This window comes from Mustela lutreola, chromosome 16 (assembly GCF_030435805.1).
Source record: "Mustela lutreola isolate mMusLut2 chromosome 16, mMusLut2.pri, whole genome shotgun sequence".
Taxonomy (NCBI): domain Eukaryota; kingdom Metazoa; phylum Chordata; class Mammalia; order Carnivora; family Mustelidae; genus Mustela; species Mustela lutreola.
In genome coordinates, this window is record NC_081305.1 from 18,649,825 (window position 1) to 18,676,040 (window position 26,216).

The window sequence follows — 26,216 nt, forward strand, 5'->3', positions numbered from 1 at the left end:
TTTACAAATGAAAGCAAGCTCAGAGATTTGCCATCACCTTCTTACTCAATGCTGAGCTGGTTGTACTGCTAGGGATATGAATTTCAGTTGATTTGTGCTCTAGTGCCTTCTCTGCTAACCATTCAAGCCAAAGAGGTATTTCTTCGGATTTCCATGTCTGTAAAGAGTATACACAGAATTCCCTGTTCTTAGAGTGACTTGTGATTTGGAATATTCACGTCTTAACTGTTTTCTTCCATAATGTCTTTCTTGTTTTCAGGCACCAATTCTGCATTTCTTCGAGTGGTAAGATGTCGATCCTTAGCTGAAGAATATGGCTTGGATACAATTAACAAAGAGGAAATAAGTAAGTATAATAACCTTTTGATGCTAGGTTACTAATTTTAATTAAATTTAGAGATATAAATAAATATTTTATATTTTAATAGTAATGAGTATATGATAATTGACCGAATAATGTAAATATTGTACTGTAAATTTTATTCTTTTTTTTTTTTTTTTTTTTTTTTTTAAAGATTTTATTTATTTATTTGACAGAGAGAAATTACAAGTACACTGAGAGGCAGGCAGAGAGAGAGAGAGAAGGAAGCAGGCTCCCTGCCGAGCAGAGAGCCCGATGCGGGACTCGATCCCAGGACCCTGAGATCATGACCTGAGCCGAAGGCAGCGGCTTAACCCACTGAGCCACCCAGGCGCCCTGTAAATTTTATTCTATAAACCAAGAAGTAATCATACTTCCAAATAGTCATAACTGCAAAATAAAAACTTAGTATATACATGAATTCTTATTTATTTATTTTAAAGATTTTATTTATTATTTATTTGACAGAGATCACAAGTAGGCAGAGAGGCAGGCAGAGAGAGAGAGAGGAGGAAGCAGGCTCCCTGCTGAGCAGAGAGCCTGATGCGGGGCTTGATCCCAGCGCCCTGGGATCATGACCTGAGCCAAAGGCAGAGGCTTTAACCCACTGAGCCACCCAGGTGCCCCTGCATGAAATCATATTTAGACTACTGAGTTGAAGAAGAGCTAAAGTCAGAACATTACTACATTAATAAGGATTATGTGAGTAGCTGATAGTCCTTAAGAACATAGGGTTTTTAAAATATCTCCCTCTCCCTTTATTTTACTATTATTTATCATTTTGTATTTTATTGTCACAAAATATTTAAATTTTGTGATAGAATTGCTTTGTATCCTGAAGCTTGAGTATATAGTAAATTCAGTTCTACATTGTTTTTATGTAATGAATTACCCAAGTTATATGAATTGTTTTTCCCTTTCAGTTTCCAGCATGGACAATCCAGATAATGAGATAGTATTATATTTAATGTTACGGGCTGTTGATAGATTTCATAAACAACATGGTCGATATCCAGGTAAGACTAGAATCTTATTATCATATACAATAAAGTCTTGAATAAATAATTAAATTGAATTAAATCTTAAAGTTTCTTGGGTGTTCTTGGGGTGTTTATAGTAGTGGTGCTTGAATTTTACGCCGTAAGCAGTTTATACCTTCTTCAGGTCAGTGAGAAAATACCATTTGTTTTTTAAGTGTAAGTATTTGCAAATAATGGTTTGTTGTTTTTTTTAAGATTTTAGAAATTTATTTGACAGAGAGAAACATAGCAAGAGAGGGAACATAAACAAGGGGAGTGGAAGAGGGAGAGGCAGGCTTCCCACCAAGCAGGGAGCCCAATGCAGGGCTCAGTCTCAGGACGCTGGGATCATGAGACAAAAGCCGACACCTAACGACTGAGCCACTCAGGTGCCCCATGAATAATGTTGGTTCTTAACTATTAAAGGGAAATGTTGGTTGACTGCATATAGAATAAAACTTTTTCTTTTTTTAGCAGAGTTGGTGAGAAGGAGCAGAGGGAATAGGAGAGAGAGAATCTTAATCAGGCTCCATGCTCATCACAGAACCCTACTCAGGGCTCTGTCTCACAACCCTGAGCTGAAATCAAGAGTCGGACACTTAACCGACTGAGCCTCCCAGGTGCCCCTAGAATAAAACTTGTTTTTCTGTCAGGTTCCATAGTTTACTTCTAAGACTCAGACTGAGTTTAATTTAGTGCAATGGGAAAGCTATAAGAAGTATGCCAGTGACTTGAATTCAGAACTCTGAAGATGTAGGGATTTCTTTGCTCAGAATCTATTTTTTTGGTCTGTAAATGTAGTTAATTGGAGAATTGGCATAATCTCAAATATCTTCAGTTGCCTGGAATATTTTTATTAAGATGATAATTTTAATTGTGCCGTATTATTGCATAGCAGCACATTTTAGGAGTATCACAAAACTTGCTGCCCCAACTGATGTAGTATGCCTACTGAGTTACAGGTTTTTTTTTTTTTTTTTTTTTTTTTTTTTTTTTTTTTTTTTAAAGATTTTATTTATTTATTTGACAGAGAGAAATCACAAGTAGGCAGAGAGGCAGGCAGAGAGAGAGGAGGAAGCAGGCTCCCCGCTGAGCAGAGAGCCTGATGCGGGACTCGATCCCAGGACCCTGAGATCATGACCTGAGCCGAAGGCAGCGGCCTAACCCACTGAGCCACCCAGGCGCCCCTGAGTTACAGTTTTAATGAGCAAGTGTACCAGAAGAAAACAAAGGAATAAACACCAAATATGTATTATTTTATGTGTATTGTTTGATAGCTTGTATTTTTGGTTTACTGCATAACAAACCATCCCAAAACTTAGTAGTTTAAAACAATAAATTATTATCTTGTAATTTGTGGATTGGCTGGGTTCAGGCAGTTCTTGCTGGGGAGAGGGGGCACTCTTGTTGTTGTGTGACACCTGGGGCTGGGATCATTCTGAAGGCTTGACTGAGCTAGACATCCAAGAAGACATTTTCACTATGACTAGCATGTTAGTTTGAACACCGGGAATTGCTTGGCGGTTGGTCAGACATCTCTCTCCATGGCTAACTGGGGCTTCCTTTTAGTGTTGTATTCTTAGGGCAGACTTCTTACATGATGGCTGGCTTTCCCACAGTTAACATTCCAAAAGACCTAGGTGGAACATACAAAGCTTTTTATGAGTTAGCCTTAGAAGTCATACAGCATCACTTATGCCATGTTCTATTGGCTTCATAGGGCCAGTTTAGATTAAGACTGGGAGGGGACTATGTGAGGGCACAAAGGAAGGTTCATTGGGGAGCCATCTTGGGAGACTAGCTATCACATAGAGCACAAGCTTTGGAGTTGAACCTAGCTTCAGATCTAAGTTCTGTCACTTACTATCTCTTGATCATGGGTGAGTCACTGTTTCCAAGTCTTTTCTCACTTATGGAATGGCAATAATAGTGTATACCTACTCTTGGATTTAAGGATTATGCATGTGATGTATGAAAATCACTTAGCACACTACATGGCACCTTGTAAGTATTCAATAAAGGCTTGGTATTATTATTATTAGGAAGAGTAGTGATGGTTTTTAAACCAGAAGGGCTAAAAAATATGATTTGTTTTAGTAACTTTTGAATATTACAGCAATTGTGTTCTTCCTTCCAGTAGTAATAATAGCTTGCTTTTGGAGACATACTATAATCATAAAATCATAAGCATAAGAACTGCCCAGGCCCATATCCAAGTTTTGCTACTTAGGAGCTAAGTAACTCAGCCAAAAAACATCATGTGTCTGTGCCTCAGTTTTCTCACCTATAAATGGAGATAATAATAGTACCTACTTCATAGAGTTGTTATGAAGATTAACTCAATTTATATGGTACTTAGAACACTGTCCAGCATTTACTAATGCTCAATAAATGTTACCTATTATAGCTTTATGTCTTCTGTGTCATTTAATCTTCTGGAAATGAACAGTAAACACCATAATTTTTATAAGCACCATAATTTTTTAGTAGGGTGGGAGGGGCAGAGGGATAGGGAAAGAGAATCTTAAGCAGGCGCCATGCCCATTGCAGAGCCTGATGTGGAGCTTGATCTCAAGATCCTGAGATCATGACCTGAGCCAAAATCAAGAGTTGGATGCTTAATGACTGAGCTACCAAGGCATCCCAAGCACCGTAATTTTTTTTCTTTAAAGATTTTTTATTTATTTGTTAGAGAGAGAGAGAGAGATACAGAGCGCAAGCACAGGCAGACAGAGTGGCAGGCTAGAGGCAGAGGGAGAAGCAGGCTCCCTGCTGAGCAAGGAGCCCGATGTGGGACTCGATCCCAGGACGCTGGGATCATGACCTGAGCCGAAGGCAGCTGCTTAACCAACTGAGCCACCCAGGCGTCCCTCAAGCACCGTAATTTTTATACAGAGTATAAATGGGACATCACTTTCTTATTCATTCAGTTCTCTGTCAAATAATTATTGAGCACCAAGGATGTGTCAGATAGTTTTCTAGATACTGGGTACAGAACAGTAAACAAAGCAGACTTATCAAACTTGAATTTTTAATAGGCTTCAGATGGTTTCTTTGATTGTTACAGCTTTGTGGTAGTTGTAAATATCATACCTTACTATTTTGACTAGGACACCTAAAACTGGATTTAGAATAGTAGGTGCCGGGGCGCCTGGGTGGCTCAGTGGGTTAAGCCGCTGCCTTCGGCTCAGGTCATGATCTCAGGGTCCTGGGATCGAGTCCCGCATCGGGCTCTCTGCTCAGTGGGAAGCCTGCTTCCCTTCTCTCTCTGCCTGCCTCTCTGCCTACTTGTAATCTCTCTCTGTCAAATAAATAAATAAAATCTTTAAAAAAAAAAAAAAAGAATAGTAGGTGCCATTGGTTTTTAAATTTTATTAATGAAAATTAATTCATATTGGTTTTTTTTAGGGATATCTAACTACCAAGTTGAAGAAGATATAGGAAAGCTGAAGTCTTGTCTCACTGGCTTCCTTCAGGAATATGGATTATCTGTAATGGTGAAAGATGACTATGTCCATGAATTGTGAGTATTTTTTAGGGCATAGGAGAAATAATACCTGTCTTGTAAGGTTAATCTAAGTTCAAAGTTCATGTCTCCATCTTTTTCTGTAGTTGCCGATACGGAGCTGCTGAGCCACACACCATTGCTGCATTCTTAGGGGGTAAGTTCTATAGACGCCATAGATAAGAAGACTGGCATCTCTGGTAACACAGTACAGTTAGGAAGTTTTTTTTTCTGAGCAGTTTTAACTAGGGAAGTCACTGACATAGGATGTTGTGTTGTTTAGATTATTTTACTTATCTCTCTGCTTTCCATCTCCCACTGCTGTCCATCTTAAAGTGAAGAGTCATTTTTCTAAAGCACAGGTCTGATCATGTCTCTTACTTAACTGACCCTATGCGCTGGCAGTATACACAAGCATACTACAGTAATCTTCAGAAAACAAGTGCAGAGTCCTCGATTTGACATTAAAAACACACCATGTTCTGGTTCCATTCAGCCTTTCTGGCCTTGTTTTTTTTTTAGTTATTTCCTTTTCCCAGAAACATGCCCTTTTATTTCCTGCTCCTTCAATCCTTAACCCTCAGGGTCCATTTGCCTTAAATCTCCCTATTTCTTACATGTCTAAAATCTACCTGTTCTTCAAGGCCATATGAAAATTAGCATCTCTTTCATAAAAATGCCCTAGAGGCCTGAACTCCAAGGTCAGGGCCAGGGCACCTGGTTTCTGGTGAGGCCTGTCTGTGGCTTGTAGGGAGCTACTCTCTTGTTGTGTGCCATTATATAACATTCTTTGTTCAGGGAGGGGAAGGACAGATGGGATACCTACCTGGGCACTAAACCCATTATGAGGGCCCTATCCCATGACTCTCTTTACCTCCCAAAGACTCCCGTCTTCGTCTCCAAATACTATCACATTAGGTATTAAGGATTTAACATGAATTTTTAGGACATTCAGTCCATAATGTGTTCTGTATTCTTTCCACTTTTAGTATATGTGCTGCTGAAGCGAGTTCTGTATTCTATGGGACATTGTTATATTCCGTTTCTTTCAGGTCTTTGTTTAAGTGTTAATCTTCCCTGTGTGAGGCCATTTCTGACTCCGCAGTTTAAAACTGAGTCACTCCTCTTGCACTCATATATATCCCCCTTTCTTGCTTTTTCTCCTTAGCACTTAGAGTCATTTGACTTACTATACGTTTTACTTATTTGTAAATTACCTCTCTCTTATTACTAAAAAGTAAGATCCATGAAGTCAAGGATGTATATCTTTTGTTCTTTATCCCTAGTGCCCAGAGTATTTGGTACGTAATATAATAATAATATAATATAATAGTCTCATTTTATTAAATCAATGAATGTTTGTGGAAGATGAAGCCTCATATTATAATAGGTGAAGAATTTTTTTCTGTGTAGTTTTTTTGCTTTTTCTACAGTCTTATACAGTAACAAGTTTTGAGTCTTATACAGTCTTATACAGTAACAGGTTTTGATATATTTGCAGTTTGCTTTGATTAGTTACTCAAAACCTGTTACTGTATAAGACTTACTGAGTATAGCAGCGTGGTGGTGTTTAGTATAGGTTGTTTCCAAATTACAGGTGTATTTAGAACAAATATACCATTATCCCTGTCTTATTAAAGTAAAGTAGGCACAGGGTAAAATATAAGGGTGGTCTTTGAGAATCTTTTCTGTCTATATGTATTTTTTAAAAAGCACTACCATCAACCATACTGCTCTTTTGACTTTACTTAAAATATCAACCATTCAAAACCACCATAATACTTCATTCTTTTAAATTGTGGCATGATATCCCAAAGTGTGAATATATAGGACAACATTTCAAGTTCCTGTAATAATAGTTAAAAAAAAAATTGCAGTCCTTGATTTTGATGTGATTCAGTAAGCTATCCCTGTTTTGGCTTATTTTTAAACACTTTTGCCTTTGGAAAGGAAAGGTTTTCTTCACAGAATTGAATATTTTTTATATAACTTGAAATTTACCTTTTTCAAAGCTTTGCCTTTCTCCTTTTTCCTTGCAGGAGCTGCTGCTCAGGAGGTTATCAAAATAATCACTAAGCAATTTGTAATTTTTAATAATACTTACATTTATAGTGGCATGTCACAGACTTCAGCAACTTTCCAGTTGTAGAATAAGCACCCTATGTAGTGTTAATGATTTGAACTGTAATTGCCTTCAAGTTGTGCTCTAGTCTGTATAATTCTGTTAAGGGAGGATTGTTAAATGTTTCCTTAATAAACATTTTTCTCATTTGTAATAATGTAGTCTTTTCCTTTGTGGGCTAAGGGGAAAGGAAGCAGTCGTTTTCTCAGAGAATAAAAGCTATCCATTTTTTTTTTTTAAAGATTTTTATTTATTTATTTGACAGAGATCACAAGTAGGCAGAAAGGCAGGCAGAGAGAGGAAGGGAAAGCAGGCTCCCCTCAGAGCAGAGAACCCGGCGCAGGGCTCGATCCCAGCACCCTGGGATCATGAACTGAGCCGAAGGCAGAGGTTTTAACCCACTGAGCCACCCAGGCGCCCCCAGCTATCCCCTTTTAATTGAGTTCATTATTTCTGGCATGCTAATTCAAGCTTATTTATAAAAATCTCTTGCGGGGTGCCTGGCTGGCTCAGTCTGTAGAGCATCCAACTCTTCATCTCTGGATTATAGGTTCAAGCCCCACCATATAGAGATTACTTAAAATCTTAAAAAAAAAAAAAAAAAAAATCTCTTGGGGCGCCTGGGTGCCTCGGTGGCTTAAGCCTCTGCGTTCGGGTTGTAATCTTGGGGTCCTGGGATCGAGCCCCCCCATCGAGCTCTCTGCTCAGCAGGGAGCCTATTTCCCCCTCTCTCTGCCTGATTCTCTGCCTACTTGTGATCGCTGTCAAATAAATAAAAAATCATTTTTTAAAAAAACCTCTTTTAGGGGCGCCTGGGTGGCTCAGTTTGTTGAGCGACTGCCTTCAGCTCGGGTCGTGATCCTGGAGTCCTGGGATCGAGTCCCACATCGGACACCCTGCTCAGCAGGGAGTCTGCTTCTCATGCTCTCTCTCTTTCTCTCAAATAAATAAATAAAATCATTTAAAAAAAACCTCTTGGACGCCTGAGTGGCTCAGTTGGTTAAGCAGCTGCCTTCGGCTCAGGTCATGATCCCAGCGTCCTGGGATCAGTCCCACATCGGGCTCCTTGCTCTGCAGGGAGCCTGCTTCTCCCTCTGACTCTGCCTTCCACTCTGTCTGCCTATGCTCCCTCTCGCTCGCTCTCTCTCTGACAAATAAATAAATAAAATCTTAAAAAAAAAAAAAAAAAACACCTCTTTTATGTTGCATTAGAAACAGCTTAAAATAGGCTCTTTTTTTTCTTACAGTCTTAAATAATGAACTTTAGCCATGCGTAGATTTTAGCTATGGTCCTCTTAGGACCATCACTATTTGAAAAGACAAATATTTGAGTTTTTTAAAAATATATTTTTATTTATTTATTGGACAGACACAGAGTGAGAGAGGGAACACAAACAGGGGGAGTAGGAGAGGGAGAAGCAAGCCTCCCACTTCCCGCTGAGCAAGGCCCCAACGAGGGTAGGGGGTGGGTGGTGGGTGGAGTAGTGTGGCTCAATCCCAGAACCCCGGGATCACGACCCGAGCTGAAGGTAGACAGACGCCCAACGACTGAGCCATCCAGGCGCCCCAAATATTTTTTTTATAAGAAAACAAGGATAGGAAGCTTGGGAGAGAGGAATAAGATTAGGCTTGGTGCTCAGATGGCCTCTTAACTCATGCTGTGCCCTGCAGCCACAGTCCCCAAACCAGCCTCATCCACCCAGAGCCTGCTCTCCTGACTCCCTGTTGCCAACGCCCCTCTTTGCAAAGAAAGCCCTAAAAACTGCAAGCCCTCAGATCATGGGATTTCCCGTTTACGTTGTGACTTTCCTCCCCTAAAAGACACTGCATCCACCCTTTTCACACCCGGGACCGGCTTTGGAAACATCAGGGAGCGGCGGTCTGCAGAGGAACACCGGTTCCGGCGAGGTCGGGGTGGCAGGAAGTCCCGCCCCACGGAAGTGGGCCCGTCGCGTTGGGCGGGAAACCGAGTCGAGCGTCGCTGTAGGCTGGCGGCGAGGGAGAAAGGGCGGAAACACAGCGCGCTGCGACTTGAGGGTAAAGGTCACGGCCTCTGCTCCCTGAGCGTTCAGATCCTGCCTCGGTCCCGCCCCGGAACCAGGCTGTGGCCTCCTGTGGAAGGTCGGCCGCCGCGGGTAGGCCTGGTTCCGCCCTCACACCGGCTGGGATGCGGGACTCGCGGCTATTACCCTTCCCGCTGACTTGAGGGGGTGGATTGAGCTGGCGGGAACGGGTCTTCGTGAGGAGCAACGGACCCGGCTGCAGTCCCCACAGCACCTGGTGGCAGAAAGAGAATTGTCACGTACCATGTAGTCCGGCGTGTGGAGCCCACAGAAGTTTCCAACCCCGATTATACTTGAGAATCCCCCCTGGTCTCTCGCCGGATTCTGGAGTATGGGAGGGATGGGGAGCCAGTCGTGGGGCCCTTTATCAGACGGGGGGGCCGGGCAGCGTGGGCTGCAGCACTTGAGGGGCGCCATCTCGCAGCTGGTGAATCGCAGGGACCCGGCGTGTCTTGCGCCTTTAACCAGCATCCCGTCCTTGGCAGGAGCTGGAGAGCCCTGGTCTGAGAAGAGAGGGCCTGGGGAAGACCTCTGTTCTTCAAAAGGCGATCTCCCAGCCCTGTAGGTGAGCTGGGCCTTGGTGTCCATGAGTGCAAACTGGGGAAATGGGATGGAGGTAGCCTTTCTTCCTTGGAAAGATCAGGCGTCGCCCACCTGTGCAAACCCGGAAGAGGTGACGAGGATTGCGGCGAAACAGCTGTTCCGGTCTACAGAGTCTGGCAATGTACATGTAGTGTGAACTCACTCCTGGTACCCTCAGCTCGTTTTCTGCGCCTGTTATTTCTCAATCTACTTAAACTATTGTAACAGCTAATTTATTTGCATTCTGGGCCTTTCTCCCAAGCTTCTCCTACTGTAAGGGAGTTTTCTGCAGTGTATGAATCCAAGCTGGATCATCCTGATAGTGCCCTCTTAGGATTGTTCTAAAAACTAAAAAGATAGTATTTATGAGGTTTACAGAATGCAGCATTTGCCTATGATAGGACTTGAATGTTAGAAGATTTTTATTATTATAAAAATTGTAAAAATAGGGGCGCCTGGGTGGCTCAGTGGGTTAAAGCCTCTGCCTTTGGTTCAGGTAATGATCCCGAGGTCCTGGGATGGAGCCCCAGTGTCGGGCTCTCTGCGGGTGGGGGGCCTGCTCTCCTGCTTCCCTCTGCCTACTTGTGATCTCTGTCAAATAAATAGTCTCTTAAAAAATTGTAAAAATAGAAAAAAGTGGTATAAGACACCATAGAACTACCAGCTAAAGACAAGTGTTAATATGATATTTTCTATGTGGTTTTATTTTATGTTTGCCTCTGCATAATGGGGATCATGCTGTAGATAAAAGTTTGAGCCTTGTTCTTTTAGATTAATTGTAGCAGAAGCATTTTGCCTTGTTATTAAACATTTCAAGTAAATATCAATATTCTTGTAACAGTATCCTGTGAATGCACCATAATGTACCTAACCATTTGGGGGGGGGGGATTTTATTTATTTATTTGACAGAGATAGCACAAGCAGAAAGAGCAGCAGGGAGAGGGAGAAGCAGGCTCTCTGTGAAACAGGGAGCCTGAAGAAGGGCTCTATCTCAGGAACCTAGGATCATGACCTGAGCCAAAAGCAGTTGCTTAACTTACTGAGCCCCCAAATACTCCCCAACTATTTTTAAAAAAATTTTTTTAGATTTTTATTTATTTATTTGACAGAGATCACAAGTAGGCAGAAAGGCAGGCAGAGAGAGAGAGGAGGAAGCAGGCTCCCTGGAGAGCAGAGAGCCCGATGTGGGGCTCGATCCCAGGAACCTGGGATCATGACCTGAGCCGAAGGCAGAGGCTTAACCCACTGAGCCACCCCGGCACCCCCCAACTATTATTTTTAATGGAATATCTAAGTTTTTTTAAAGAAGGCAACACTGTATATATTTATATATTATCTTATAAAAAGATTCTCACATTAGTTTTTTGGTTAGGAATTTTATTTCTATTCTGGGAATGAGAAAAAAATAGAAAGGATAAATAGCTATCTTCCTTTAACCATATAGTATTGGAGTAAGTAAGAATTCTAGAGTTCTGTGAGTCCTGATGACTCTAAGAAGTTAATTGGACTCTGATAGATTTTTTTTCAGTTTAGCATATGAGATGGGATATCAGGGTTGCTGGTTATTTTAAAAATTCTAACAAGTATTATATAAACAAAATTTTTAGCTTAACAGTAGAATGCTGTGTTGAAAAAACCCAAGTTTTTAGAAAAATAAATTTTTAAAAGATTTTTTTATTTATTTGACAGAGAGAGAGAGAGCCTGAAAAGAGGGAGGGTCAGAGGGAGAAGCAAGCTCCCCGCTGAGCAGGAATCCTGATGTGGGTCTTGATCTCAGGACTCCAGGATCATGACCTGAGCTGAAGGCAGTCACTTAAGGGCTGAGCCACTCAGGGATCCAAAAAATAAATTTTTAATACTAAACTTAGCTTGTGTAGAGAAATGGAGCTCTTAAGTGTGTGTGTTTTAAATTTTTGATTCATGGAGGGTGACTGGTCAGAAATGATGGGATGACAATTTATAAGAAAGAAAATAAGGAAGGAGTACCAGAAGAGGATCAGTTAGATTCAGTAAACCAGCCATTTTTATGTTTATTTAATAAAATGTATCAAATGCCTGTAGTACTTAAGAATGCCACATGCTTTTATGTATGTTTTCAAATTTAATTATTGCAGCAACTTTTTTAAAGTAAGAATTTCCTATTTTGCAGATGAGGAAACTGAGCCTCTGAGAACTTAAGTACAACCTTTATTACATATATATATATATATTTTTTTTTAAAGATTTTATTTATTTATTTGACAGGTAGAGACTGCAAGTAGGCAGAGGGGCAGGCAGAGAGAGAGGAGGAAGCAGGCTCCCAGCTGAGCAGAGAGCCCAGTGTGGGGCTCGATCCCAGGACCCTGGGATCATGACCCGAGCCAAAGGCAGAGGCTTTAACCCACTGAGCCACTCAGGTGCCCCCATTATCACATATTTAATAAGCTGTAGATTCAGTCCCTGCTCTCTGGCTTCTAGAAAACTATTTTTTTCCTACTCCTTTACATTTATAATTCTGTAATTCTCAAACATTGATTTAAACTAAGAGAATGCCTTTCTCTTATAGGTGAAATATAAGGAAAAAGAATACAGATGAGCATGGCAAGTGAGGACACAAAGAACATACAAGGTGAGAAATTAATGGATTATTTATTTGGAATTAATTTTATAATCTATTTGTGGGATACACTGCAGATTATCTGACAGGATCCAGGAAATGAAAGAATTATTCAGCAATTTACATACATATTTATTGTGCATCTACCCTGCCTGTCACACTGACTTCAGGATACTGACATTCTAATGGGTAAAGGCATGCTGATAATAAGAATACCATATGATAGCTGATTTAATAGAGATATATACAAGAACAGTGGGAACCTGAGAGAACTACTGCCAAAATATATATGGAAGTACAGGTTTCAGAGTTGTCCTTAGAAAGGTAGAAATTATATCCATTGCCATGGAGAAGATTCACCAGAGAGGAAATCTTTAAAAAGAAAAAAAAAAAGGTTGGGGAAAGGTGTTCCTTAATGCACACCATCTTTTAAGGGTTTGGCTGAGGAAGAGGGCCCTCAAAGACAAAAACATTTCAGAAAGGTGAATGGAAAGTCAGGAATATGGAATTGTGGAAACCAGCCTTGTAAGAATACTTCATGAGAAAGATTGCTTGAGCTCATCAGTGTCAAACGTCCTCACTTTATGCCTGAATTATCCACTAGATTTTTATTTAGGAGATCATTTGTTTTACTAACAGTAAATTTAATACATTTCAGCCAGGTTGCACTATATTGACTTTTGGATGGGAAATAAGGATCTGGAAACTTATGAATACCTAATTCTTCTTAAAAGCTTGACTGAAGATATATGGTAATAGTTAGAGGGAGACTGTAATGTTAAGGGAGCCTTGTAAGGGGAGTAGAAACAAGAGAATATATAAAGAGGGAATGAAGATTCTGGAGAGGGAGAAGTTGAAGAAAACTGAAAAGAGACGGGGATAATTGTAGATGCCCCTCTCACACCCTTTGTTACACTCTGAGAATTACGTCTTTCTCTCCATCACCAGATTTTGAGTTCCTTGGAATCAAAATCTCCATCTAGTACAGAGTAGATGCATAGTAGGCAGGCAATATGTATTTGTTAAATGAATAAATATATTTGTAAGGAATTCATGGGACTGTAATGGTGCCATTTGAGAGTTGTGTGTGCCAGTTGAGAGTTGTTGTGAGAGAAATCAACTCGAACTAGTACAAGCAAGAAAGGAAATCTTCAGTTCATACCACTGGGAGACTCAGAATTTTGAGGAAAAGTTCTTCAAAGAAAGCACAAAAAAGAGGAGGGAAGTCATTTTGGGCAGGGAAAATACCCCCACTAAAGTGTGCTAGTTGTAGTCGCAGTAGGGTCCCACAACACAGGTGAATGGATTAACCAGGAACACGAAGGTGCTAAGATGCCTGTTCTGAGATTGTGGAGGAAGAGATAAGCATGAGTGTGGCTGTAAATATTTTGTAGGAATTCTGTGTTGTGGAAAGTGGATAATTCTGTGAGGCCTAACATCTGTGTCTTTCGGGACTTATTTTGGCATTTGTAACCTGCTTTTGCCCAGAGAGCAAGGCAAGCCAGAGATGCCAGATAATAGCCCTTTCCCTGGGAGCAGCCCTGAATGAATGACTGACTGGAGTTGATGAATAAATCCTCTTCATTGATGGTTGGGATGACTCTGAGACACGTGGTTCCACCCTGGCTCCCAGAGTTCCCTTGTGCAGTGAAGCTCCAGTTACCCTTAATAATAACTTGCTTCTGTCTGCCTTCCTGTCCTCTCACTTTCTCATAAAGTACTTAACACTCAAATCCTTGTCTCTTGGTCTATTTCTGGGGAAACCCAATTAAAACAAAGTGGAAGAGAAGGAGATGTGGGACAAGGGTTGGAGGTTTAAAGATAGCTGAAGATTTAGAATAGCCACTAAGGAAAATGGCAGAGGAAGCGGAAGGGTGTGTGAGAGAGAGAGAGCTGACCATGGATGGCATTGCAGAGTAGATATGGGGGTTATAACTGGGAATGCATATCAAATATTTGTAATGGCATTGTTGCTTGTTTTTTTTTTTTTTTTCCTTTAGCAATGCCCAAATTTGGGTTGAAAGAGCAGAGAAAGCAAAGTGTTTTTGAGTCATGGTTAGGATTATAGGACACATTTAGTAGAAGGACGGGATCAAAGTAATCTTAGATATGGTTGAGGTGACGAATTATGGGATCTAGGATGAATACGGAAGGAAATAAAATGAGAAGCCTCAGTGAACAATAGGAGTAAAAGGATTAGAGATCTTAGGGATCAAGGAGTAACATAGAATAAGGAAGTAAGAGTAAGACAGTTGAAAGAATTAGGGATAATATTCCCGAAGTAAAATACAGACTTGAAAATATTACTCATAGACCTGTTATGATTAAGGGAAGGGGTCCAAAGTTTGGCCTTGGAAGTGAGTAGCCAAATTTACATATAGTCTGAGATTTAGAAAAGAGAGACTGTCTTTTTTCCAGTATCCATATCAGTCATCCAGAAGAACTGAGATTGGGGTTATTTTGGACATTGGGACAACTGCAAGGCATACCAGTAATTTGATTTTTATGTATAGACTAGCTTTATTAAAATATAGCTAACATACCACACAATCCACCCATTTAAAGTATACAATTTAGTTTTTTTAATATATTCACAGTGTTATACAACTGTCATCACAATCAATTTTAGTTCATTTTTAATCCCCCTAAAGAAACCCTGTACCCTTTAGCAATCACACCCCTCCCCAGTTGTAGGCAACTGCTAGTCTATTTTCTGTCTCTAGACTTGCCTATTCTGGATGTATAAATTGAATCATATAGGGGCACGTGGGTGGCTCAGTGGGTTAAGCCTCTGCCTTTGGCTCAGGTCATGATCTCAGGGTCCTGGGCTCAAGCCCCACCTCAGGCTCTCTGCTCAGCAGGGAGCCTGCTTCCCCCTCTCTCTCTGCCTGCCTCTCTGCCTACTTGTGATCTCTGTCTGTCAAATAAATAAATAAAATCTTTAAAAAATAATAATAATAAATAAATAAATAAATTGAATCATGCAATATGTGGGCTTTTGTGGCTGGCTTCTTTCACGTAGCATAGTATTTTCAAGGATTATTCAAGTTTTATCAGTATCTTCATTCCTTTTTATTGCCGAATAATATTCCATTGAATGGATATATCATATTTTGTTTATCTCTTTGAGATATGATGGAAATTTCAGTTTCTGCTGTTGAGCAGTTAGGAGTAATGTTGCTGTGAATATCCATGTGCACGTTTTTGTGTGACATGTTTTCATTTCTCTTGGTATATATTTAGAAGTAATATTGATGAGTCTCTGGTAAATTCATGTTTAACCTTTTGAGTAACTGCTACACTTTTTGCCAAAGCGGCTGTACCATTTACGTTCCTACGGTAATGTATAAGGGTTCCAGTTTCTTCAAATATGAACATGTGTCATAATCTGTCTTTTTGATTATAGCCATCCAAATGAATTGTGAAATGGTATTTTAAAACTATTTTAAAACTATTTGTTTATTGGAGAGAGAGAGGGAAAGAAAGAATGAGATGGGGAGAAGGGTCAGAGGGAGAAGCAGACTCCCTGCAAAGCAGGGAGCCTGATGTGGGACTCAATCCTGGGACTCTAGGATCATGACCTGAGCCAAAGGCAGTCCCTTTACCAACAGGTGCTGTGAAATGGGGTATTTAATTGTGGTTTTGGTTTGCATTTCCCTAATGACTAATGATGTTGAGCATCTTTTCATATACTAATTGACCATTTGTGTATCTTTTTTGGAGAAATGTCTATTCTAGGCTTTTTACTTAAATTATCTTTTTATTATTGAGTTTTAAGAGTTCTTTGTATATTCTGAACACAAGCCCCTTATCAGATATCTGATTTATAGATCTATTCTTCCCTTCTCTGAGTTGTCTTTTCTTGATATCTTTTGAAGCTCAGAAAATTTCAATTTTTAGGTCTAATTTGTCCAGTTTTCTTTTATAACTTGTGCTTTTGTATTGTATATACTTGAGATTTTGTTTTCTTTTTTTTTTAAGATTTTATTTATTTATTTGACAGATAGAGATCACAGGTAGGCAGAGAGGAGGAAGCAGGCTCCCTGCTGAGCAGAGAGCCCAGTGTGGGCCTCCATCCCAGGACCCTGGGATCATGACCCGAGCCAAAGGCAGAGGCTTCAACCCACTGAGCCACCTAGACGCCCCAATTTTGTTCTATTTTCTAACGGAAGTATTAAAGGAACTAGGTTGCATAGGCTAGAGACGATAAAACTGAGTTGTAGGTGTCGTTAGGTGCTTGTTTGGAAAGGGAGAGATTCTAATAGAAAATATCAAAGTAGGAGAGGGGAGTACAGGAGAGAATAGAGGAATACATAAAGAAGTGTGTTGTTTTCTGTGTTTGTGCCTGGAATTGAAAATCACCATGTTGCATTAAAAATTCTCTTTGGCTTTTGATGATAAGTGGCTTATTGCTATCTATACAGTCAAACTACCCTTCTTACAGTTTCTATTAATATAGAATATGATCAATAAATGTTTGCAGTTGCTTCAAGTTAATTTATTTTTTTATTTTTACTTCAAGTTAATTTAGTAATAACCTTTGTACTGTGGTTTTTCATTAAAAAGTTGAGTCATGAATAATTTTATTGAACCAAATTGTCTGTTCAATTTCTTTTAAAAGGAAGACTAAATACTGATTGACAATAGTCTTTTAGTGTGCTCCTCTATATTTCTATGTTCTCTCTTAATCTTGTATCTTTGAGAACTTTAAATGTTAATCCAAGCATTATGACAAAATCTGCATACAATTTTATTTAAATCCTTAAAACCAAGAGAAGAAATTGTTTAAAGGTTATAGTGAAGAGTTTTATAGGAAAATGATTGTCTTTCATTTTTAGTTGCAAATAAATATTTCAAGTTTATATTTTCATAGGTTTTGACATATATATATGTATATATGTGCGTGTGTGTGTGTGGGGGTATATACAAATAGTGGCACAATCAGGATAAGAAATATATCCTCATGCACCCTTATAATACCTCTTCTTGACCCTTCCTGGACCCCTTTTCCCCAAGCAACTACTGATCTGCCTTCTATTACTATAGAGAAGTTCACGTTTTTCCCCAATATATGGAAAAATACAGTATATATTTTATGTGGTTTCTCTTCGTATAATTATTTTGAGATTCCTTCATGTGGTTGCATATATCAATAGTTAACTCCTTTTTTTTTAAAGATTTTATTTATTTATTTGATATACAGAGATCACAAGTAGGCAGAGAGGCAGGCAGAGAGAAGAGGAAGCAGGCTCCCTGCTGAGCAGAGAGCAGATGTGGGGGCTGGATCCCAAGACCTGAGCCAAAGGCAGAGGCTTAACCCTCTGAGCCCCCCAGGCGCCCCAGTTAACTCCTTTTTATTGCTATACTTAGTGATAGCATATAGTCACACCATAATTTATTTATCCATTCATCTGTTGATGGACATTTCAGTTGTTTTCAGTTTTTGGCTATTTCATATAATGCTGCTGTGAACGTTTGTGTATAAGTGTTTGTATGGACACATACCTGCTTTTCTTTTGAATAAATTCTTAGGAGTGGAATGGCTGGATCAAATGATAGATATATGTTTAACAAATTATGAAACTGCTGAGGGGTGCTTGGTTGGTTCAGTCGGTTAAGTGTCTGTCTTTGGCTTGGGTCATGATCTCAGGGTTCTGGGATGAGCCCTGTGTCAGACTCCCTGCTCAGCTGGGAGGCTGCTTCTCCTCCCTCTGCTCCACCCCCTGCTTGTGTTCTCTGTCTCTCAAATAAACAAATAAAATCTTCAAAGAAAAAAGAAAATGAAGTTTTAAATTTTGATGAAATACAGTTTATTCATTATTTTTCGACAGATTGTGCTATTTATGTTGTGTCTAAGAAGTTTTCGCTTAAACCAAGGTGGAAAGATTTTTTCCTGTGTTACCTCTTAAGAGTTTTGTAGTTCCAGATTTTACATTATGTCTGCAATCCCTTTTGAGTCAGTTTTTGTATATGGTTTGATTTAAGTTTGGTTATGTTTTTGAATGTGGATATCTAGTTGCTACGGTACCATTTATTGGAAAGATTATCCTTTGTTCTCTTGCATTGCCTTTGTGCCTTTGTAAAAAATAAACCTGTTGGGATTATATTGAATGTGTTGATCAAGTTGGGGAAATTGACATTTTAACAATATTTAGTCCTTCAACCCATGAAAAAATGTTTTATTCCCTTTATTTCAATCTTCTTTAATATGTCTCAGAAGTATTTTTTAGGTTTTAGTAGACATGTTGTTTACATCTTTTGTCGGATTTATCCCTAAGTATTTCGTATTTTTGATACTCTTATAACCAGCATTGTGGTTGTTGTTTTAAAAGTAGGCTCCATGCCCAAAGCAGAGCCCAGTGAAAGACTTCAACACATGACTGTCAGATCATGACCTGAGCCAAAATCAAAAGTTGGATGCTCAACTGACTGAGCCATCCAGGCTCCCCATAAATGGCATTATTTTTCAATTTTAATTTTTAATTACTTATTGCTTATATATATAGACATATAATTGATTTCTGTATGTTAAATCGATATACTGAAATCTTATTTTATTCAGCAGCTCTTTTATAGATTCCATCAGATTATCTATATAGAAGATCATGTTATACATGAAAACATAGTTTTACTACTTCCTTCCTAATTTGAATGTCTTTTGTTTCTTTTTCTCACCTGATGGCACTTGCTTTGTTCTCTAGTACAATGTTAAATGGAATGTCAAATAGAATGGCATTGGCTAGACTCTCCTGTATAATGCTAAACATCTCTGTCTTATTCCTCATCTCAGGGATAAGAATTCAGTCTTTCTCTGTTAAGTATTATGTTTAATGTAGGGTTTTTCTTTCTTTTTTTTTTTTTTTTTTTGTAGATATAATTTTTTATGTTGAGAAGGTTTCCTTCTGTTCCAAGTTTGCTGCAATTCTTTTTTATCATAAATGAATGTTGAATTTTATCAAATACTTTATCTACATCTGTTGAGATGACCATATGGTTTTCAATGTTGGTTTGTCGTATTACATCAGTTGATTTTTTCATATCTTAAGCCAACCCTGAATTCTTAGGATAAACTCACTTGGTCATGATGTATTGTTATTTTAATATGTTTTTAGGTTTAGTATGCTAAAATTGTTTGGATTTTTTACATGAATGTTCATGAGGGATATTGGTCTCTAGTTGTCTTTTTTTTCTTTCTAATTGTTATGCCCCAATAATGGGTCTGTGATTAAAGGAGTGAGACTGATACAAAGCGAAGGTCAAGCAAAGCTTTATTTCGCACCAAGCATCAAGAATCTAACCGAACGTTCAGGGATGCACCTCTTACAAGAGAGGGCGACCCTTCTCTGTTTCACAGACTAGCTTTTAAGGGCAAAGGCCATGCGATCGGGCCTGGCCACGCACAGGTGGCCAATGAGATTGTAACACACACAGGAAACTCCACAGTGATGCTAGGTGACCAATTGAGTTACAATTTACCCTAGTAGACATTTGAACCTGCTTATTACACCTTGATTGGGATTGGCGCCCAAAAAGGCTCCCAAAGGGCAGGGCCCATATTCCTTGGTAACCAGGGAGACGGTATGCATCCCCCCCACCACCAATTGGGTGTGGAATTGGTATTACTTCTTCCTTAAACATTTGGAAGAGTTTACAAATAAAACTATCTGAACCTGGAATTTTCTTTATAAAATGTTTTTAAAGTATTTCAGTTTCTTTCATAGATATAGGACTATTTAGGTTATTGGTTTTCTTCTTGGGTGAGTTTCGATAATTTGTCTCTTTTTTATTTTTTTTTTAAGATTTTATTTATTTGAGACAGAGAGCATGTGTGTGCCCACGAACAGGGATGGGAGAGGAGCAGGGGCAGGAAGAGAAGCAAACTTCCTGCTGAGCAGGGAGACCTCACATAAGACACAGGACTCAGTCTCATGACCCTGGGATCGTGACCTGAGGAAAAGGCACAGGCTTATCAAAAGAAATGAAATCTTGCCATTTGCGATGACATGGATGGAACTAGAGGGTATTATGCTTAGCACAATAAGTCAGAGAAAGGCAATTGTATGATCTCCCGGATATGAGGAATTTGAGATGCAGAGTGGGGGGCTTGGGGGGTAGGGAAGGAAAAAATGAAACAAGATGGGATTGGGAGGGAGACAAACCGTAAGAGACTCTTAATCTCACAAAACAAATTGAGGATTGTTCAGGGGATGGCATGTGTGGAGAGAGTGGTTGGGTTATGGACATTGGGGAGGGTATGTGATATTGCGAGTACTGTGAAGTGTGTAAGCCTGATGATTCACAGACCTGTACCCCTGGGGCAAATAATACATTATATGTTAATAAAAATAATTAATAATTTTTTTAAAAGGCAGAGGCTTAACCAACTGAGTCACCCAGGTGCCCAGTTTGTGTCTTTCTTAATGATTTTATTTTTTTTTTATTTTTTTTTCTATTTGAATTTTTTTTTTTTCACAGAATCTTTGTTTTAATTTTATTTATTTATTTGACAGAGAGAGATCACAAGTAGGCAGAGAGGCAGGCAGAGAGAGAGGAGGAAGCAGGCTCCCCGCTGTGCAGAGAGCCCGATGTGGGGCTCCATCCCAGGACTCTGAGATCATGACCTGAGCTAAAGGCAGAGGCTTTAACCCACTGAGCCACCCAGGCACCCCTCTATTTGAATTTTTAAAGAACTTTATTCAGAATAGCCCAAACTAAACAACCCAAGTGTTCATTAAATAGTTAATGGATTAACACATTGTGGCATATTCACACAACAACATACTACTGAATAGTAAAAGAATAATGATTTTATTTTTTAAAGTAATCTCTGCACCCAATGTGGGGCTTGAATTTACATTCCCAAGATCAAAAGTTGTGTGGTTCACTGACTGAGCCATCCAGGTACCCCTAATTTGTGTTTTTCAAGCAATTTGTCCATTTCACCTGTCATTGAATCTATGGATAAGAGGTTGCGCATAACTATTACTTATCTTTTGAATATAAATGGAATTTATGATGCCATCTCTCATTCTGGTATTGGTATTTTGTGTCTTTGCTCCTTTTTCCTTATCAGTTTGTCTAGAGATTTATCAGTTTTATTGATCTTCTCAAAGAACCAATTCTATTGTTTTTCTTCTTTTAGTCTCATTGATTATTTGCTTTGATCTTTATTTCCTTCCTTCTACTTACTTTGGGTTTAATTTACTGTTTTTATAGTTTTTTTCTTTTTTTTTTTTTTTAAGATTTTATTTCTTTCGTTGAGAGAGAGACAGTGAGAGAGAGCCTGAGAGGGGAGGAGGTCAGAGGGAGAAGCAGACTTCCCTTGGAGCTGGGAGCCCCATGTGGGACCCCAGGATCATAACCTGAGCCGAAGGCAGTTGCTTAACCAACTGAGTCACCCAGGTGCCCTGTTTTTATAGTTTCTTAAGATGGAGGCTGAGGTCATTAATTTGAGAACTTTTTTCTTTTCTTTCTTTCTTTCTTTCTTTCTTTCTTTCTTGTGTTTTGTTTTGTTTGTTTGTTTTTTAATATTTTATTTATTTATTTGACAGAGAGAATACAAGCAGGGGGTGGGGTAGTGGAGCGGCAGAGGGAGAGGAAGAAGCAGGCTCCCCAGTGAGCAGGGAGCTTGATGCAGGACTTGATCTGAAGACCTGGGATCATGATCTCATCAGAAGGCAGATACTTAACCAACTGAGGAACCAAGGCACCCCAAGACCTTTCTTTTTTTTTAATAATATAAGCCTATAGTATTGTAAATTTCCTCCCAAATACTATTTTAGTAGCATCCCACAAGTTATAATGTGTTGTGTTTTCATTTTCATTCAGTTAATTTCTAAATGGCAGACGTTTGAACTAGTGTAGCTTTATTTAAAGAAAATAATATTTGAATTTTCTATTCTTATGTTTCATGCAGGGGGGAAATCTAATAATTATAAAAAGTTCATTTCAAATTCTTTTATTTAAGGAACATTTTTATATATCTTTACAGTTTGATAGACTGTAAAATGAATATATACTTATTTTAAAAGTGAACATTACAAAGATATATTTAGAAAGTGAAAATTAAATAGTTTTTGAAAGGAAACACTTGATTTTAAAAAAATGAAATTTTTGTTCTTCAGAAATGAAGACTGACCTGAACTTATTATTGGAGTGCCTGAAGTATCAAATGGACAACCCTTTCTCACAAAAGGAAGCTTTGGTTACTATTTTTTCAATTTGTCAACAAAACAGTAAGACATGATAGTGAATTTTTATCTGTGATTCTAGTTCTTTAGTATTGTGATAAATGAAATATGCAGTTATTTCTTTTTAATTCAGTTACTCTACATGCTTTGTTACTATGTTTATGTGAATTATTTTCTCCTTAAGAGATTCATAATATCATTTATGTTTTGTTTTGTCTGCACACCCTATAGGTAATGCAGGTGTTTATTTTCGGGAAATTGGTGGTTTGATGTTTGTAAAAAACCTTGCAAAGTCAAGTAAACATAGCATGGTAAAAGAAGCAGCCTTATACACATTAGGAGCTGTTGCAGAACAAAATGGTAAAATATGAAAACTTCTTTTTCATTATCCTTCAAGCATTGTGCTATATTTTAACAAACCAATAAAATGTAATTTTAGACTTAAGTTACTTTTTTACATGTCTGGATAGTTTCATGCAGGTATTTTATTTTTTAAAATCCATGCATGCCAATTATTAACTAATGAAGGAACCAGTAAAATATGACAACTGTTTCGAAGGCAATGACAAAAAAACAACATAGGCTTTTGGCAATGCTGAAATAGATTTGTAAGTAGGCACATAACTGGTCAGTATCTGCAAGGCAACAGTGATTTGCATTCTACTGGCTGAAATGTTTTATATATCTATGGTCAAGAATAACCTGGGGCACCTGGGTAGTGCAGTTGGTTAAACGTCTGACTCTTGGTTTTGGCTTGGGTTGTGATCTCAGGGTTGTGAGATTGAGCCCTGTGTGGGGCTCCCTGTGAGATTCTCTCTCCGGCTTCCTCCGTCCCTCCTGCTCATGCATGCCTGTGCATGCTCGCTCTCTCTCTCTCAAAATAAATAAATAAATAATTTTTAAAAGGGAAACTTCTATTACTATCCGTTTTCTACAATTTATACAGATGTAGAATAGCCCAATGACAGTGAAAGACACAGATAATCTAGAAGGGTTTGCTAGGTAGGACATTCAGTAATCATTTAAAAATCTTTCACAATTTTTCTTGTCATTAGTCGGAAACATTTTTTTCACTTTGTCTTCTACCGTGCATATCTTCTTTTTTTTTTTTGTTATGCAAAAGTTCTTTATTTTTACAAAAGTAAAATTCATCATTTTTTCCCCTTTTTCCTTCTGGATTTTGAGTCATAGGAAAGTTTTCCATACTCTGAGATTCTAGGAAGCCACCCACATTGACTTTTGGTACTAGTATGGTTTTATTTTTTACTTTTCTATTTTCCAGTTTCTTCTTCTTTATGTGGCAATTCAGCTATTCTAACACGTCTTATTAAAAAAATCTTTTTCACATTGATTTAAGATGCTATTAGTGCTACATGAATTTGTATATGTGGTGGGTTTATCTCTGGTTTTTCTATTAAGTTCGTTCTCTATATATCTAGGTGCTTGAATCAAAAGAGGAAGATAACCTAAAACATCTTATATATGGATAAGTGTACTCTGGGTATAGAAGTTCATGTTGGTAAAACATTTTCCTGTAATATACCCAAAATGAAGTTGAATCTAAAGTATTGTTTTGTCAAACAATTTTCTATTCTTAAATTTTCGTTCTTTTTTTTTTTTTTTAATGTGGAGCTTGAAATCATGACCCTGAGATAAAGACCTTTGCTGAGATCAAAGAGTCAAATGCTTAGCCTATTGAACAGCCTAAATTGCCCCTTAAATTATCATCCATACATATTTCTTCATCATTTGGTAGGAACCAAGTTGTATGCTAGTCATTGGGATAAATGAGACACTGTTCTTGCCTTTGAGAGAAAGTCTAATAACTGTTTTAAATACTGGATAAAATACAAATTATATCTCTGTGTTCAAATTATTATTTTTTTAAGAGTTTTATTTATTTTTTAAGTCTTTTCTTTTTTTTTTCTTTTTTTTTTTTTTGGTAATCTCTGCACCCAATGTAGAGCTCAGACTGGTCACCCCTAAGATCAAGAGTTGCATACTCTTCCAATTGAGTGAGCCAGGTGCCCTCTCAAATTATTTTTTAAAAATTCTGTTTATTGTGTTAGTATCACACACATACATACATGCACACACAAAACCTTACTGTTAGATATCGTTTTTGCTTTTCGGAAAGATATTTTTGTTTCTAGAAAGTTCTTTAAAAATTGCACAAGTATCATTTGCCTATCTTCTAAAACAGGTTTCTGAATTTAAAAAAATTTTTTCCCTTGCTATATCTTGTTACTTACTCATCCCCTTAAATTTTTTTTCATATTTTATTTTTTCGTTTAGTAAGGTTTGGGTTTGGAGGGTTTTGTTTTTTGTTTTAAAGATTTTATTTATTTATTTGTGAGAGAGAGAGTGAGCATGCACAAGTAGGGTGAGTGGCAGGTGGAGGGAGAAGCAGGCTCCCTACTGAGCAGGGACCCCGATGTGGGACTTGATTCCAGGACCCCAGGATCATAACCTGAGCCAAAGGCAGATGCTTAACTGGCTGAGCCAGCCAGGTGTCCCTAGTTAGGTTTTTAAAGAAATTCTCAGAGATTGTGTACATGTTTTAGAGCCTCAGTCAAATACTTCTGATTAAGGCTTTTTTGGCCTGCTAATTGAGTAAGCATGTATCAGTTTGTCAGAAATTTTATTGCGTGACAGATAAATGTCAATGAAATGAGATCTTGAGAACTGTTTGGCAACTTTATATTTTGTTCAACATATTTTAAAATTTATGCCAATCCATAGGAATTGAAATTATATTTTTATTTTTCAGTTTATTGTCAGCAGACTTTATGCACTTCAGAATTGTTTGAAGACTTAACTTGGTTCTTATCTAATGATGATTCAAACACAAATTTGAAAAGAATGTCTGTCTATGTTATTTTGGTTCTAGTTTCAAATAATAGTAAGTACATTCTTTTATGGTGTAGAAACATTTAAAAAAATAATAAATTGAAATAGTCTTTGTCCTTTTGTTCTATTCTTGATATCAGTGTCTTTTTTTTTTTTTTAAGTAGGCTCTATGCCAAGTGTGGAGCCCAGTGCAGAGCTTGAACTCACAACCCTGAGATCAAGAGTTGTACACTTAAATGACTGAGCCACCCAGGCGCCCTTATATGTGTCTTTTAAAAAATCTTACTAACTTCTGAGAACCACTAGCTTTAAAAAAATAGAATCACATATATTTGTTTGATATTTATTAATTACAAGAAATAGTAAATTGATTTGTGTTATTTAAATAACATTGAAAAGGAGCAGCTTTAAAAGAAAAAGAGGCATTTGATGATTAGTTTGGTTGATATTCCACGGAGTTAGACATTTAGTTACAGTGTTTATTATATCAGCTAACAATGGTCTTAAATTTCATGTAGCTCTTAAATTTTGTTTATTTTTGGAGGAAACTTGAATGCTGTCATTCTGTGAGCATAGGTAATGTATAACCCTTATTACAGATTTTTTTTCCCCTTATTACAGATTTTTATCTATTCTAATTCTGTGATACTTTGTAATACCTTAAAGTGATTAAAAGTTATTTATTAAAAAAACTACTTAAATGTTTTTCATTTTTGCAAACTTATTTATAAACAAAAGTCATATTTGTGTATTATATGTCTGTCTTTTTAAGGGACAGGACAAACACTTGTAAGAGAAACAGGTTGTATTACAGTTCTGACACAGTTGTTCAGGTAAGAAAATAAAAAATATTTTGTTGTTATTCATTACTTAAGATTTTAACACATTTGTTTAATTTGCTTCTTCCTTTTTTTTCCCCACCAAATA

At 38.0% G+C, this 26,216-nt stretch overlaps 2 protein-coding genes across 8 annotated transcripts in view; both read left to right on the plus strand.

Moving 5' to 3' along the window:
• The window catches only part of NAE1 (NEDD8 activating enzyme E1 subunit 1), a 29,923-nt gene extending 22,759 nt beyond the window's left edge, over window positions 1-7,164 (plus strand). The window contains exons 16-20 of the mRNA XM_059151867.1: window positions 260-346; window positions 1,285-1,377; window positions 4,789-4,903; window positions 4,993-5,042; window positions 6,925-7,164. Of these exons, the coding sequence (XP_059007850.1) occupies window positions 260-346; window positions 1,285-1,377; window positions 4,789-4,903; window positions 4,993-5,042; window positions 6,925-7,034 (455 nt within the window). The 3' untranslated portion in view covers window positions 7,035-7,164. The remainder of the gene's footprint in view (window positions 1-259; window positions 347-1,284; window positions 1,378-4,788; window positions 4,904-4,992; window positions 5,043-6,924) is intronic.
• Window positions 7,165-7,988: 824 nt separating this feature from the next.
• The window catches only part of TERB1 (telomere repeat binding bouquet formation protein 1), a 48,562-nt gene continuing 30,334 nt past the window's right edge, over window positions 7,989-26,216 (plus strand). For 2 of the 7 annotated variants that reach the window (XM_059151861.1, XM_059151864.1), the window contains exons 1-6: window positions 7,989-9,635; window positions 12,199-12,261; window positions 22,374-22,484; window positions 22,671-22,799; window positions 25,210-25,341; window positions 26,062-26,122. In XM_059151861.1, the coding sequence (XP_059007844.1) occupies window positions 12,225-12,261; window positions 22,374-22,484; window positions 22,671-22,799; window positions 25,210-25,341; window positions 26,062-26,122 (470 nt within the window). In that variant the 5' untranslated portion in view covers window positions 7,989-9,635; window positions 12,199-12,224. The remainder of the gene's footprint in view (window positions 9,636-12,198; window positions 12,262-22,373; window positions 22,485-22,670; window positions 22,800-25,209; window positions 25,342-26,061; window positions 26,123-26,216) is intronic. The other 5 variants (XM_059151860.1, XM_059151859.1, XM_059151862.1 and 2 more) reach the window with 5 other exon arrangements.